Genomic DNA, 16,986 nt, shown 5'->3' on the forward strand with positions numbered 1-16,986 from the left:
AACTCCCATCAGCCCCAGCCAGACTGGTCATATGACACAGGAGGTGATGAGAGCCTAGTTGTGCTTGCTGGGGCTGATGGGAGTTGTAGTCCGCAGCGCAGAGCTAAAAACTGGCACAGGGCTGTCGCTTTATGTTTTGCACGCTGCAGGACTTGTGGCAATCACTGACATACCCCTCAACTGTCCCGATTTAATAGGGATGCCCCATTTTGGAGGGGGGGTGCTGTCTTGTGAGATCACAGCCCCCTGAGATCTGTGTGCCAGTTTTCTTCTGGGACATGTTGGAGGTACGCCTCTGTCTCATGGCTCCCCTTGCGACCCCAGAGAGCTGCTCACACGTCTCACCTCGTCAAAGGATTTCTCTACTTCGATGCCGTAGCTGCTGTTCACGCAGAGAATCGGTGCCTTGATAGCTTTGTCCACATCATACCCAAAAAACAGCTTGTTAGCGATGGTCTGCAAGAGAAGGAGCAGCCTGGCTTTAGACATGTCCATGGAAAAGAAGTCTCGCAGCAGGCAGACAGTGTGGTGTAGTGGTGTAGTTATCTCCCGCTTGGACTACTGCAACGCGCTCTATGTGGGGCTACCTTTGAAGTTGACCCGGAAACTGCAATTAATCTAGAATGCGGCAGCTAGACTGGTGACTGGGAGTGGCCGCCGGGACCACATAACACCGGTTCTGAGAGATCTGCATTGGCTCCCAGTACGTTTCCGAGCAGAATTCAAAGTGTTGGTGCTGATCTTTAAAGCCTTAAATGGCCTCGGTCCTGTATACCTGAAGGAGCGTCTCCACCCCCATCGTTCAGCACCAAGGGCCTTCTGGCAGTTCCCTCATTGCGAGAAGTGAGGTTACAGGGAACCAGACAGAGGGCCTTCTTGGTAGTGGCGCCCACCCTGTGGAACACCCTCCCTTCAGATGTGAAAGAAATAAGTAGCTATGCTATCTTTAAAAGACATCTGAAGGCGGCCCTGTTCAGGGCAGTTTTTAATATTTAACGCTGTATTGTTTTTAATACTTGATTGGGAGCCGCCCAGAGTGGCTTGGGAAACTCAGCCAGATGGGCGGGGTATAAATAATAAATTATTATTATTATTATTATTATTATTATTATTAAAGTGTGGCACCAGCACCTGGGAGAGACCAGGTTTCGAATCCCGACTCGGCCATGAAGCTCACTAGGGTGACCTTGGGACAGTAACTGCCCCTCTCAGCCCATCCTACCTCACTGGGTTGTTGTGAGGATAAAATGGTGGGGGTAGGAGGTGAACCATATATGCCACCTTCAGCTCCTTGGAGAAATGGTGTGTTATAAATGCAATAAACAAATAAGTGAACAAATAAATAGCAACAGATGCTGACCACGAGAGTTCAATCAAGCCTCCAAGTCCAGAGGCAGTCTACCTTTTCAAAACAAAACTTAAGCCATTTTCCCCAGGACAAATCAGAAAGCAAAAGGACAGATTTCACAGATGTTAACTGTGCAGCTTCAGCTCTCCATGCTAAAGCCAGGAATCCAGTGTTTTTGTCAACTTACCAGTGCGACAGCAGGGATAATTAATTGCCCGCCTGACCCTCCGACCACCAGCTTTGACTGCCCATCGCGGGAAATGAGGATGGATGGTGCCATGGAAGAAGGGGGCATCTCTCCTATAGGTGGGGGCACCAAGAAATGGGAGGGTGAGCAACCTATACAGTCACTTTTAAAACGGAGAGGGAAAACCTCACCTTGTGCATTTGGATATTATTATTTCTCTCTCTCTCTCTCTCTCTCTCTCTCTCTCTCTAAATTTTATTTATGCTTTTCAGATATATACATTTCACTGATTTTACAATCATTTTAACATCCCAAAATTTGACTTCCTTCCCCCGCTTTCTGCAGTTCCTTAAATTTATTTTTAATATCTTCTGCATATCCAAATTAAGTTAACTTATTTATTTATCTTCTTTAAATATACAGTGAAACCTTGGGTTACATACGCTTCAGGTTACAGACTCCGCTAACCCAGAAATAGTACCTCGGGTTAAGAACTTCGCTTCAGGATGAGAACAGAAATTGTGCTCCGGCAGCGCGGCAGCAGCAGGAGGCCCCATTAGCTAAAGTGGTGCTTCAGGTTAAGAACAGTTTTGGGTTAAGATCGGACCTCCGGAACGAATTAAGTACTTAACCTGAGGTACCAATGTATACTCATACGTAACTACAGGTTATTATAATAACCCTGCCAGTGTTTTTATCTGTTTACAATTTATCTGTAAATATTAAACAAACCATTTCCATTCTTTTATTTTAAAAAGTTTGCTATCTTGATTTATTATTCTCCTGGTAAGTTTCACCATTTCTGCATGTTCCATAAGTTTTTGTATCCATTCTTCCTTTGCTGGGACTTCTTCTTCTTTCCATTTTTGGACAAGTAGCAAGAAGCATACATTAATAAATTTCTATACAATTTAGGTAGTTCTGTCCCTATAATTCTCAATAATTATTTTTCTCTCTCTCTCCTTATTGTTGGAGAGAAATCTTTGCGCCTTTAGGTTAATGAGCCAAAAGAAGACCCACAGCCAATTTGATCTCCTGTTTCTTCAGGGTGTGGGTGAGGTGTCCTGGAATCCAATCAACCCCCATTGGGACTCTTCTATCATCCATTCATCTATCCATCCATCCATCCATCCATCCTGCAATTAATCCAGAATATTATTATTATTATTATCCATGCATTCCCTCCTGCCCAGCATTTGTGCTTGCGATGGACTTTCCCAGCAGAGGTGGAGCTCACCTGGCGAGATCCTGTCACTTGACTTCTTCATGCAAAAGTCAGCGAGTTCATTGTTTAAGATGATCCCAGTCTGTGGCGAATACACCATGGAGCCAAACCTGAGCATGGGGAGAGAAGAGGGACACAGTTCTCAGTGGCAAGAAAAATTGATGAGTTATGCAGAACTGGCTAAATTGACATACAAACTGCGGGACAACTGTGACTTTAAGGAAGAACGGGAGCCTTTTACAAATTATCTAAAAAGACAACAAAATGAACTGGACTCCTTGGCAGATTTTGAATAAACATACACAAATTTATTGGTTGATAACATGACAGATAGATAACGTAAGGATATGTATAATTTTATAACATGCAGAGAACAATATGTGCTGAGAAATCAGAAAGAGGAGCTGAGGGAAGTCGGGGGGGGCGGAGGGTTTGAAGCATAACTGTCAACGTTTCCCTTTTCTTGTGAGGAATACTATTTGGAATAAAGGAATTTCCCTTAAGAAAAGGGTAAAGTTGACAGCTATGGTTTGAAAGGGGAGGGGAGGGAAAAAATAATAATGAATACGATATGTTTTGATAGTTTGTATGTTGAAATTGTTAATAAAAATATTTTCTTATCTTTCGGTAGGAATTAAAACAGGAAGATTGCCAGACCTCTGTCCCTGCAAGAGGGCCAGGAACCATGGAGAAGGGATCCCACTCTCTGCCTCCCACAGCCCAGCAGTTGGAACGTAGGATGGTGCCTTATTTTGAGTCAGACCATTGGTCCATCTAATTCCATATTCCCAACACTGAGCGGCAGCAATGGTTATTCAGCATTCCAGACAGGGGGTCTCTCCCCAGCCCTGCCTGGAAATATGGCTGGGGATTGGACCTGGGGCCTTTTTGTGCAAATGCTCTGCCGCTATGGCCCTTCCCCTAAAATTAAAACAAGATTCTAGTCCTCAGGGCACACTGAGAGCTTGCCTGAAGGATCAAGCCAAAGGCCCATCTAGTCCAGCATGGGCATAAGCAAGAGGGGGCTGCCCCCTATATCAATCAAAATCAATACAAATTAAAGGTTCTGCCCCCTTTAAAAAATCCTGCCCCCCAAAAAAAATATCCTGGCTACACTAATGTAATCTAGCATCTTCTTCTTACAGTGGCCAACCAGGTGGCTCTGAATTAAGGTCTGATTTAAATAGGAAGCACAGAGTCAAACTGTTGATCCATCCAGCTCCATGCACTGCACTGCCAGCAATGGCTCTCCAGGGTTTCAGATGGGGAAACTCCCAGCGCATAAAATTATTGCAATAAAGGCGGCTGTCTGGAGGCCCTGCTTTGGCATAGCTGCCAACTTACAGATTTGAAAATAAGGGGCCAGCAGCCTCAAAAATAAGGGATCAGCAGCCAAAATAAGGGATTTTCCAAGCACAGGTATGTTCGACCTCTGAGCCCCTCTGAGCCAAAGACAGAAAGCCCAGCCAGCAGCCAAACGAAGCCTCAAGTGGTGATTCCCACAGCGCAGCAACCCAGCAAAGGGGATGCAGCAAGGAAAACCACCGTCACCTCTCCGCTGGGAAGTGCTGTGCAAAGGCGAGTCCCCAGGCAACGCGGCCGATTTGATGGGCACAAGGCATGCAAGCTCCACCCCCCCAGTCATTCTTAGACTCCTGATTGGGTGAGCAACGCAGCCAAGCAACACAGTTGGAGCCTCCCTCCTCCCTGGCCGGCAGGGAGGGAGAGGAGCTGCTTCCTTTGAAACGCAGGAAATTTAAGGGACGTCATCAATAAGGGACAGCAGCGGGACACAGCGCTGGGATAAGGGACTTTCCCGCCAAATAAGGGACGGTTGACAGCTATGCGCTTTGGGAGAAAGCACAGAAGAAGCTTCTGTCCCGCCTTTGCCCTTGGGGCTCATCCTCTCCTACTTACGGGTAGTTAATGGTGCTGGTGGCTGACACGGCGCTCCCATCTTCAGCCAGGACGGAAACTTGGGAAGTGCCAAACGAGGTCCTTTCCACCTGGGCAGAGTCGTAGTGGGATGCTGGGTGGTTTCCCCGCTCATCGATCAGCTGCCTGACTTGGCTAGCAAAGGAGTCCGAGATCAGCTCGCTCAAGACACCCTAAAAAACACAGCGCATCTCAGTGAGGCAGCTCTCGATAACCTCAGCCACAAAGGAGGAATGGTGCCCTCTGGGAAAGTCAAAGCTGGGCTCCGTGGGATAGGAATGTAAACTGCAGGACGCAACGTCTTGCAGTGCTTGTCTTCAGCTGCAGAGGGCAGCTATTTACCTGTCTTGACCACTGGCTCCCAAACTTTTTCAGCCCATTGCCCCCATCTTCCATAAACTCATCCCCAGCACCCTATGCCTGGGGTCAGCAAACCTTTTCAGCAGGGGGCCAGTCCAGCGTCCCTCAGAACTTGTGGGGGGCCACACTATATTTTGGAAAAAAATATGAACAAATTCCTGTGCCTCACAAATAACCCAGAGATGCATTTTAAATAAAAGGACACATTCTACTCATGTAAAAACACCAGGCAGACCCCACAAATAACCCAGAGAGTTAAAAATCTGACTGGGACAAACCTTGTTATGCTGAGCTCATATTTTGCACAATTTGTATACGGTGTTTGTTTGATAATGTGTAGTTTGCTATACCTAATAAAGGATTGACTTTTTAATAACCCAGAGATGCATGTTAAATAAAAGGACACATTCTACTCATGTAAAAACACGCTGATTCACGGACCATTCACGGGCCGGATTGAGAAGGCAATTAGGCTGGATCCAGCCCCCGGGCTTAGTTTGCCTACCCATGCCCTATGCCCTACCCCATAGGTTTTCAACCTTTTTGAGTCCATGGATCCCTTGACCAAGTACATTCTTTCTGTGACACCCCTGTGGGGCTCAGGAGCCCAGTGATGTTACCTCTTGCTTGCAGAGCTGGCAGCCCCTCACCTTTTTTCGAACACCCTCCCTTGTGGAGTTTCGCTTAGCCTCCTCTCCCCTCTCCATGGGAGTCCTCCTGGTAGCTACGGCTGCAACAAACAGCTGTGCAAGCCTTTGGGAGGCAGAGATGTGATAGGGCAGGGCTGTCCAACAGGCGGATCGCGATCTAAAGGTCGATTGTGGGGTGTCCCTGACTAATAATAACAATAAAAAAAGCTCAACAACTCTTGCTCCCTAAAAAAAGCTCACCAACTTTCGTGAATCCAATGGGTAGATCACTGCCAGTTTATTTATAGTGTGAGTAGATCACAGTTAAAGCTATGGTTTTCCCAGTAGTGATGTATGGAAGTGAGAGCTTCCATAAAGAAGGCTGATCGCCGAAGAATTGATGCTTTTGATTTATGGTGCTGGAGGAGACTCTTGAGAGTCCCATGGACTGCAAGAAGATCAAACCTCTCCATTCTGAAGGAAATCAGCCCTGAGTGCTCACTGGTAGGACAGATCCTGAAGCTGAGGCTCCAATACTTTGGCCACCTCATGAGAAGAGAAGACTCCCTGGAAAAGACCCTGATGTCGGGAAAGATGGAGGGCACAAGAAGGGGACGACAGAGGATGAGATGGTTGGGCAGTGTTCTCGAAGCTACCAACATGAGTTTGACCAAACTGTGGGAGGCAGTGGAAGACAGGAGTGCCTGGCGTGCTCTGGTCCAGGGGGTCACGAAGAGTCGGACACAACTAAACGACTAAACAAGTTGGAAGTTGGACACCCCTCCATCAGAGGAGGTAGGGAAGGAGAGAGCGACAGAGGCCAGTGTTGCCCGTGGCACCCCTGACCATCATTCAAGTCACCCCTGTGTGCCATGATACTCTGGTTGAAAACGACTGCCCTAACCTATAAAAAGCATTATTCAGGATAGCGGCTCGCATGACCCACTAAGGAAGGTGAAGTTCTAAACAGGAACAGTTAATTGCACATTTGTTCAAAATCCAGTTAAAACTAATTAATTTGTTCAACAAAACTGATTAACTTGATCCACTGATACCAGCTTTTCAAAATCTGATAGTCATTTACATCTCCAGCGCCCCACTGACACCCCCTTCCCTCTTAGCCCCCTCCCCCCAGGTAATCCCACTGCCCCACCCAAGGGATGCTTCCATCCACATTGGGAGCCAACTGGTCTGAATAAAAGCAAAAGCATCCTCACCCTGTTTGGAAACAAGAGTAGCCCCTGAAAGTTAAAAAATAATCTTAAATTGCTGTCACTCGGCTATTCCATCAGATTGTGAAACTGAATTGGCGATAGGGAAAATGTCTTGAGTCTGTTATTATATATACTGTACGTACACACCGCTTGATTGTAAAAACAAAAGTTTAAATGCTAAAACAGGCTAACATTACCTCAACTTTCCAAGCCTCTGGGTAGGCTCACCTAAACAAGAACGTTGTTAGCAGATGCCAAAAAGAGTACAGTGAAGGCACCTGCTTGATCTCAATTTTATGATAACTAGAATATTTGGGCTTCATGATGATAGAATGCTGAGGCGTCAGCTGCCTGAACAACTCTGCAATTATGAGCAAAGGAAGAGGGCTTCCCCCTCTTGTCTTCTCTCCACAGCGGCTGCCCCTCAACTCTGTCCAAATTTGCAAAACTCCCTCCCCTTGCGGTCCAGACAAAACCAAAGCCCCAAACCCTGCCTTTTCATAGAATCATAGAATCATAGAGTTGGAAGAGACCACAAGGGCCATCGAGTCCAACCCCCTGCCAAGCAGGAAAGAGACTCATTTAGCCATGCTAGATGAAGGTGCCATGAAACTCCAGAGTTCCTTACATTCTTATCCAGTGCTTTTTTCTAGAAGAAAGATGTGCCAGGACTCTCCATGAACTCTTTCCTTGTCCTCTTACGATGGCAATGGAGCCCACCTGAGAGGTGCCGCTACTGAGTTCCGGTAAATTCCGGCTGAAAAATATCCCTGTTCTTATCTGATTCCTTTCAGACTACAACCCTCATCAACCATCAGCAGATGGGAGTTGTAGTCCAAAACATCTGGGGGGCACCAGGTTGACCAAGGCAGCTCTAGATGTACATATATATATATATATATATATATATATATATATATATATATAATTATCTGAAACCATTGGAAGGGGGGCACTATAGATTCCCCCCCCAAAAAAATAAGGCAACGAAGCTTTTAAAAAGGATGAAGACCGACAGGCTCCCAGATCACCCACCTTTCCAGTTTGGGAAAAAACTGGGTCGTCCACTTTTACTCTCTGGCCGTTGGCAAACTTCAGAGTTTCTGCGATGTAGTGGTAAGTCTCAGCACTCTGGCTAGGTGTGCTCATGGACTCTTTGGTGAAGTTGAAACCTGTAAGACAGGAAGAGCTAGCTCTGAGCACCCAGGCCTAAGGAAGAGCAGAAAGGACTCTGCGGCGCTCTTCTGAGACCCAGGGAATGACCCTCGGCTGTGTTAGAAACTCAGATAGGCACCAAACGGCTCCTTAAACCAAGGCTACAATTGCCAAAACAGAATGTCTACTTGCCATTTTGGGGCAAGTATTATTTTTTCAAAGGATTGAGTGACTGTGATTGTCTTACGTATTCAGTGGTCTGTGTTTGCCTGAGCTTGAGTCTGGATTAGGGATTCTGAGCTCCTGTGTTCTGATTCGATACACAGAACATTTCAGGATTTGGGCCTCTGCCATTGGCCCTTGGACTCTGAGTCGTGATTTGCAGTTTGGAAGTTTAGACAGCCAATCACGTTGGGAGTGGGAGTGGCCCAGGCTTTCAGAAATGTATCTAAACAGTTGCCTTGCCTCTTGTTTCCCAGATATGTAGTTCAATAAAGGTTTTTGTTGTGTCTTGCCTTGTAGGAACCCACCTACACTTCACATTGATTCTTGGTTAAACGTCTGGCTAGTTCAGGTGACAACTTTGAGCTCGGTTAAGAGCTCTTGAGAACTTAAAGAAGAAAAGGCACTTGGTCCAGAGAACAGTCCACATATCTATTGGCTTATTCCGACCTCTTTTTCTTAATGGTGACACAGACCATTCATAAGAAGATTCTTCACACAGCCATGGGGGTTGGGGTAAGTGAAGACAAGTTATGACGAGCAAATATAATGCCATTCACTGCTCCTGCTCAGGCTGCACAGAAAAGGCATTTTGATTCCTGAAATTCAGATTATGCAGATAAAATATAACTGATGGATCATTGCCCAAGGCTAAAGGAGGTTGAAAGGGCATCAGACTGAAGCTACTGAAGGAAGTGGCCCTCTTCTCCTGGTCTGCAGTGTTGGGGGGGGGTCTCTGCCACTCTCCCCTTCTCCACCCACACAGCAGCACCGCAGAGCCAGAATCTCCCCATCCCTGATATACAGTGAACCAAATGGATCCCTCATTTACCTTTGAGGACATTGAGGATAAATAGGAGAATGGGCCCCGCTGCAGGACTCGGGGCAGAGTACACAGTGTATTCACCCAGGGAGATGTTCACAGGGCTCATCACTTCTACTCGGTAATCCCTGAGGTCTCTCAGGGACAAGGTGCTGCCTGGAAAACAAGAGGAAGATGCGTCAGGCCTTATCTGAGCTGTGGCAGGGGCAGAAAATAGCTCAAATCCCGAGCGCAAATGAGAGGAACTGCTTGCAGGAAGTCTCAGTGACCCCTGACGCTAAGGAGGGAATGTGGTTCCTTCTCAAGGAGCGGGAAGGGGAGGCTTACACAGCAAAGGGAGCTGGGACTCCTTCCCTGGCAGCTGCCATCCCAGGAGAGGAAGGGGACAATGGAAGGAAGGAGTGGGGAGGGGGAAACAGCCTACAAGTGTCACTTGCAAGAGCAAGGCGGCAAAGTGAGGGCTGGGACGGATCTGGAAAGGGAACGGGGTGCCAAATTCTGATTAGACTGCTACGGAATCAGTAATGTTTTCCAAGGTATTGGAAAATCTGCTTGCACCCTTCTCAGCAGGGCAGACAAAGGAAAGCAAAAACCAGAGTCCTTTCTGTCAGGGATAATTCAGACTGAAATTCCCAGGTGTCAATTAAAGGTTATTTATGTATGCAACCACTGCGGCCCATGTTTTGTTAGCCCCCAAACAGAAAACGAGCAAGGTCCCAACTGAAGAAATGGTTTGTTGAATATTTACAAATAAACTGTAAACGGATAAGAATATTGGCAGAATCATTGTAATAACCTGCAGTTTTATAAAAGTATATATATATTTAAAGTAGCTGAATAAATGAGCAAATTAAGTTAATTTGGATATGCAGAAGATTTTAAAAATAAATTTAATGAACCGCAGAAAGAGGGGGAAGGAGGTCAAGTTTTGAAATGTTAAAATGATTATAAAATTATTGAAATGTATAAAACTGAAAATCATAAATAACAATAACAATAACAATAACAATAACAATAACAATAACAATAACAATAACAATAACAATAACAATAACAATAAAAGACTGGTCACCTTCTTTCACTATGTCCTGCACCAACTTCTCTGCTGTGGTTCCCCGATAAAACTCACTGGCTCCTTTTTCTGCCACAGCCCTCAGGGTCTCCACTAGGGCTGGCCATCGAAGGAGGTCTCCAGCTCCCAGGGCGGCCCCCTGCTTGTTGTAAAAGAGTTTTCTGAAAGAGAGAGTGACCGCCATCAGTTCCTGACCCTGGATTCTAAGAGCAGAGGCTGCAGCAGGAATGGCTCCTAAGACCCAAATATAACCAGCTGTGAAGGAAGGAAAAAAGGGGGGGCTCCATAGCCCTTCCCCAAAGCCTTAAGCCTGGAGCGATTTAACTTCCAATTTAGCTTTATCGCTCTGATGATTTCCTGACCACCATCTCAAAGGCCACAGTTGTACTGTTCTACAGTGCAGGGGTCCTAAAGACGCGGGTGGCGCTGTGGGTTAAACCACAGAGCCTAGGGCTTGCTGATCAGAAGGTCGGCAGTTCGAATCCCCGCGACGGGGTGAGCTCCCGTTGCTCAGTCCCTGCTGCTGCCAACCTAGCAGTTCGAAAGCACGTCAAAGTGCAAGTAGATAAATAGGTACCACTCCAGCGGGAAGGTAAACGGAGTTTCCATGCGCTGCTCTGGTTCACCAGAAGTGGCTTAGTCATGCTGGCCACATGACCCAGAAGCTGTACGCCAGCTCCCTTGGCCAATAAAGTGAGATGAGCGCCGCAACCCCAGAGTCGGCCATGACTGGTCCTCATGGTCAGGGGTCCCTTTACCTTTACACTGCAGGGATATCCATGCTGATTGTCAGTCTCAATGCAACTTGCATATTCAGTTCAGTAGGACACTAGGACACTAGGACTAACTTTTGATGGTCTCTCTGTCTCTCTCTCTCTCTCTCTGTGTGTGTGTGTGTGTGTGTGTGTGTGAGAGAGAGAGAGAGAGAGAGAGAGAGAGAGAGAGAGAGAGAGATCTACTTCCTGGTCTAACATGAGGTGTGTTTCGAAGGATACAGAGGCTGCTAGAGTAACCCACAGCTTTGGGCTGCTGTGCCCTTTGACCTCCTCCCCTCCTTTTGGAATCAAGGACCCCAGTGAGAAAAGCCCTTACAGGAGGGATAGAATGGAGCCCAGGGCTGCTGTCCTTTGTGCTGAAGACTTTGGCAGCAAGAGACTCCCATTGTCCCCAATTGCCAACAGTTCTTAAACCGAGGATCCAGGGGGAGAGGGCTGGCTCCTGATAGGGGGAGGGGCATCTGGCTGCCCACTGTAAGAACAGGATGCTGGTCTAGATGGATTCGATCTTACGCATTTCTATCCCACAGGTGTGATCTGGCTTTGTGCAGGTTTCTTGTACCTTAAGGACGTTTTGTTCAGATGCGGCTGTATGAAGGGGTGGCTGAGAAACCGACCCAGCACCTCGGGGATCCGGATTCCAGGGTCGAGGATCTTGATTGTGGGCTCAAACAGGGTCTTCCAGGGCAATTTGCCGTACCGTCTGTGGGCTTCTTCATAACCACGCAGTTCCCCGGGGACAGCGATCCACCGAGACCCTACTTTGAAGCAAACCGGATGCGTCATTTTACATCTTCCCCATAAAGGTTCCATTTCTAGGCGCCTTCCTCCTCACTGCAGTTACCAAATGGGAGCTCTGGGACAATTCTCTGGCTCCAAATAAGACTGTGGCTCAACTCCTTGCCAGCCTGTAAGGAAAACCTGGGGATCTCAGTTGTGCTTCAGAGCAGAAGGAGCTAGTCTTTATGCTTGCTGATGACAGCTTGGCATCACAGAATCATAGAACTGTAGAACTGGAAGGGACCCTAAGCATCATCTAGCCATGGGTAGGCAAATCAAGGCCTAACCCTGGATCCGGCCCAATCGCCTTCTAAATCCGGCCTGCGGACAGTCCAGGAAATCAGTGTGTTTTTACATGAGTAGAATGTGTGTTTTTATTTAAAATGCATCTCTGGGTTATTTGTGGGGCATAGGAATTTGTTCTTTTCTTTCCCCCAAAAAATATAGTCCGGCCCCCCACAAGGTCTGAGGGACAGTGGACCAGCCCCTGAATATTGCGTAGGTCACGAGTAGGCAAACTAAGGCCCGGGGGCCGGATCCGGCCCAATTGCCTTCTAAATCCACCCCATGGACGAGTCCTGGAATCAGCGTGTTTTTACATGAGTAGAATGTGTGCTTTTATTTAAAATGCATCTCTGGGTTATTTGTGGGGCCTGCCTGGTGTTTTTACATGAGCAGAATGTGTGCTTTTATTTAAAATGCATCTCTGGGTAATTTGTGGGGCATAGGAATTCATTCATATTTCCCCCCCAAAAAATATAGTCTGGCCCCCCCCACAAGGTCTGAGGGACAGTGGACCGGCCCCCTGCTGAAAAAGTTTGCTGACCCCTTTTCTAGTCCAACCCCGTGCAACGCAGGAATCTTTTGCCGAATGTGGGGCTTGAACCCACGACCTTGAGATTAAGAGTCTCATGCTCTACCAACCGAGCTATCGCTTGGCCAGGAGACTTTGTGGTCTTGCGGCACAAGGGCCATTGACCAGAAATGGGGTGGAGGTCTCAACACTTCTCCTCTTTTTTTTATATATATATATATAATATTTATTGGTGTTTCAAAAAGTTACAAGAATAAAAAAGAAAGAAGAAAAACAGAAAATACAAAATACAGAAAAAAATAAAAACAATTAAAAACAAATCCATCTTTCCATATCTTATCTATCATTTGCTTGTTTCCTTGACCTCCTCACACCTCCCTTTTTTGTACAGTGGTGCCTCGCAAGACAAAAATAATCCGTTCCGCGAGTCTCTTCGTCTAGCGGTTTTTTCGTCTTGCGAAGCATCCCTATTAGCGGCTTAGCGGATTAGTGCTATTAGCGGCTTAGCGGCTATTAGCGGCTTAGCGGCTTAGCGGCTATTAGCGGCTTAGCGGATAAGCAGCTATTAGCGGCTTAGCGGTTTAGAAAAAGGGGGGGAAAGGGAAAAAACTCGCAAGACTCGCAAGACGTTTTTGTCTTGCGAAGCAAGCCCATAGGGAAATTCGTCTTGCGAAGCGTCTCGAAAAACGGAAAACCCTTTCATCTAGCAGGTTTTTCGTCTTGCGAGGCATTCGTCTTGCGGGGCACCACTGTATTCTAGTTCATTAGTTGTTTCAGCAAATCCTTTCCTTCTTTGTTTTTATCTTACTAATTTATCTTAATATATTGTAACTTTACATTCTGACCTGTTAACAATCCATTTTTACTTAATCCTTTATAACATTACTGCTAAAACCACATAGCTTCATTCCAGCATCCTTCCAACATTCCTTAATTTTACAATGTTTCTGTAGATAGACTTTAAATTTCTTCCAGTCTTCTTCTACCGACTCTTCTCCCTGGTCTCGGATTCTACCATCAACACTTCTCCTCTTAAAGGGATCCTTCTCTTCAAGGGAATGACTCAGTCGTCACCTGTGAGCAGTGGGGGGAGCTGCCCCTCCCTCACAACCCTTCTCCCCTCAGCCTTTTTTATACACAAGGACTCTTCTTACCTGGAAAACCCTTCTTACTGCACTCAGCCATCAAATTGCCAGAGATATTCTGCGGGGCCCTCTCACGAGCATTGAGCACCTCCACTTTCCCTGGAGAAATCAAAGGGGCAAATGCCAAGGTGAAGATTGGAGGAGAAGTTTAGATGTGATATCCTGCTTTATCACTACCCTAAGGAGTCTCAAAGCAGCTAACATTCGCCTTTCCCTTCCTCCCCCACAACAAACACTCTGTGAGGTGAGTGAGGCTGAGAGACTTCAGAGAAGTGTGACTGGCCCAAGGTCCCCCAGCAGCTGCATGTGGAGGAGCGGAGACGCAAACCCAGTTCACCAGATTACGAGACTACTGCGCTTAACCACTACACCACTGGGACCAATGACCTCAGGCAAACTGGCTTCTCCCATGGCTGTCCCATTTACGTAGGAAGCTGCCTTATTCAGAGTCAGACCCTTTGGTCCATCTAACCCAGTACTGCCTGCACAGACCAGAAGCAATGGCTGTCCAGGGCTTCAGACAGGATTCTGTCTCAAGCCTGGCTGGTGCTCTGAACCGCAGGCCGGAAGGAGGGCCTGTGTGACTGGTTTGGTGCAGGGATACCAAAGAAGGATGTCAAACACACCAGAATGGCCTGTTTTAGTGATTTATTTTTTAAAAGGTGTCAACTTACAACAGAGTGCAAAGTCCTGCTGCCTTTACACAGGGCAAATGCCGCAGCAGCCGACTTGTCTGCACCCAGGCAAGTGTTAATAATAATAATATTAATAATAATAATTGTTGCAGTTGCTGCTTTATTTATATCCTGCCCATCTGACTGGGCTGCCCCAGTCATTCTGGGCAGTTTCCAACAAGTATTAAAACACAAAAAACCCATTAAAAGCCTCCCTATATAGGACTGCCTGCATACATCTTCTAAAAGTCAGATACAGTGGTACCTCGGGTTAAGTACTTAATTCATTCCGGAGGTCCGTTCTTAACCTGAAACTGTTCTTAACCTGAAGCACCACTTTAGCTAATGGGGTCTCCTGCTGCTGCCACGCCGCCACCGCACGATTTCTATTCTCATCCTGAAGCAAAGCTCGTTTTTTGACAGAATTACAAGCCTGGTAGATGAAGGGAACGCAGTGCATGTAGCCTACCTTGATTTCAGCAAGGCATTTGACAAGGTGCCCCATGATATTCTTGTAAAGAAGCTGGTAAAATGCGGACTTGACTATGCTACCACTCAGTGGATTTGTAACTGGCTGACTGACCGAACCCAAAGGGTGCTCATCAATGGTTCCTCTTCATCCTGGAGAAGAGTGACTAGTGGGGTGCCACAGGGTTCTGTCTTGGGCCCGGTCTTATTCAACATCTTTATCAACGACTTGGATGATGGACTCAAGGGCATCCTGATCAAATTTGCAGATGACACCAAACTGGGAGGGGTGGCTAACACCCCAGAGGACAGGATGACACTTCAAAACGACCTTGACAGATTAGAGAACTGGGCCAAAACAAACAAGATGAATTTTAACAGGGAGAAATGTAAAGTATTGCACTTCGGCAAAAAAAATGAGAGGCACAAATACAAGAAGGGTGACACCTGGCTTGAGAGCAGTACATGTGAAAAGGATCTAGGAATCTTGGTTGACCACCAACTTGACATGAGCCAACAGTGTGACGCAGCAGCTAAAAAAGCCAATGCAATTCTGGGCTGCATCAATAGGAGTATAGCATCTAGATCAAAGGATGTAATAGTGCCACTGTATTCTGCTCTGGTCAGACCTCACCTGGAGTACTGTGTCCAGTTCTGGGCACCACAGTTCAAGAAGGACACTGACAAACTGGAACGTGTCCAGAGGAGGGCAACCAAAATGGTCAAAGGCCTTATGAGGAACGGCTAAGGGAGCTGGGCATGTTTAGCCTGGAGAAGAGGAGCTTAAGGGGTGATATGATAGCCATGTTCAAATATATAAAAGGATGTCACATAGAGAAGGGAGAAAGGTTGTTTTCTGCTGCTCCAGAGAAGCGGACACGGAGCAATGGTTCCAAACTGCAAGAAAGAAGATTCCACCTAAACATTAGGAAGAACTTCCTGACAGTAAGAGCTGTTCGACAGTGGAATTTGCTGCCAAGGAGTGTGGTGGAGTCTCCTTCTTTGGAGGTCTTTAAGCAGAGGCTTGACAACCATATGTCAGGAGTGCTCTGATGGTGTTTCCTGCTTGGCAGGGGGTTGGACTCGATGGCCCTTGTGGTCTCTTCCAACTCTATGATTCTATGATTCTTAACCTGAGGTACTATTTCTGGGTTAGCGGAGTCTGTAACCTGAAGCGTTTGTAACCTGAAGCGTATGTAACCCGAGGTAGCACTGTAGTTGCTTATTTCCTTGACATCTGATGGGAGGGCATTCCTCAGGGCGGGCGCCACTACCGATAATCTGTTACTAGAGAAGAACCTAGGGCTGGAGAAAGACCATACTCCTCAGGAAGGACTTACTAAGACTTGCTAAGACTCTGATCCCTTGGGGAACTTGAGTTTGTTTTCCCGGGGGGAAAGGTTGTGAGACTGGCGGGGTCGGGGGCTGTATCAGAGCCAAGGGCCTCCGACCCAATAAACCCAAAGTTCAGAACTTTCTCGTGCTTCATTGGGGCTCCCATTGGGGCCATTCCTCACAGGACCCATGCTTCACGGGACATCCTAGCTGCACCGCCTCACAACAGCTGAGAGGTTTGTTGGTTTTCGGAGCACGTTTTGCTCAGAGATTTGGAGAAGGGGCCATTATCTGCAGTTTCAGCACTGCCATGTGTGTGTGTCAGGGGGAGATTGTGATGATCACCAGCAATGGTGCCACCTTCCCCTGTGCTGCACAGACTTGCGCCATGGTCTCTCCAGCGAATAAAGCAAATGTAGATTGCCACAAAGCTTCTTACTGATTTGAAAATCAGGATAGGGGGAGGGTACCCTGTTTGGCTGGGCTGGTTGACTCCCAAGCCAGAATTAAGATTGCCCAAAGAAATATCAACAACCTCAGATGTGCAGATGACACAACCTTGATGGCAGAAAGTGAGGAGGAATTAATGAACCTTTTAATGAGGGTGAAAGAGGAGAGTGCAAAACATCACTCAACATCAAAAAAACAAAGATCATGGCCACTGGTCCCATCACCTCCTGGCAAATAGAAGGGGAAGAAATGGAAGCAGTGAGAGATTTTACTTTCTTGGGCTCCATGATCACTGCAGATGGTGACAGCAGTCACAAAATTAAAAGTCGCCTGCTTCTTGGGAGAAAAGCAATGACAAACCTAGTCAGCATCTT

At 46.8% G+C, this 16,986-nt stretch overlaps 1 protein-coding gene across 2 annotated transcripts in view; it reads right to left on the minus strand.

The window, feature by feature from the left end:
• Window positions 1–16,986, minus strand: part of GGT5 (gamma-glutamyltransferase 5) — a 36,822-nt gene that overhangs the window by 1,816 nt on the left and 18,020 nt on the right. The window contains exons 3-11 of one of the 2 annotated variants that reach the window (XM_079956816.1): window positions 13,695–13,784; window positions 11,509–11,704; window positions 10,171–10,331; window positions 9,108–9,254; window positions 7,934–8,070; window positions 4,678–4,868; window positions 2,773–2,870; window positions 1,536–1,648; window positions 346–456 (exon numbers count right to left, since the gene is read on the minus strand). In XM_079956816.1, coding sequence (XP_079812942.1) covers window positions 346–456; window positions 1,536–1,648; window positions 2,773–2,870; window positions 4,678–4,868; window positions 7,934–8,070; window positions 9,108–9,254; window positions 10,171–10,331; window positions 11,509–11,704; window positions 13,695–13,784 — 1,244 coding nt within the window. Of the gene's footprint in view, window positions 1–345; window positions 457–1,535; window positions 1,649–2,772; window positions 2,871–4,677; window positions 4,869–7,933; window positions 8,071–9,107; window positions 9,255–10,170; window positions 10,332–11,508; window positions 11,708–13,694; window positions 13,785–16,986 lie in introns of both variants that reach the window. The other variant, XM_079956815.1, reaches the window with a different exon arrangement.

Source organism: Podarcis cretensis, assembly GCF_951804945.1.
Source record: "Podarcis cretensis genome assembly, chromosome: 16".
Lineage (NCBI taxonomy): Eukaryota > Metazoa > Chordata > Lepidosauria > Squamata > Lacertidae > Podarcis > Podarcis cretensis.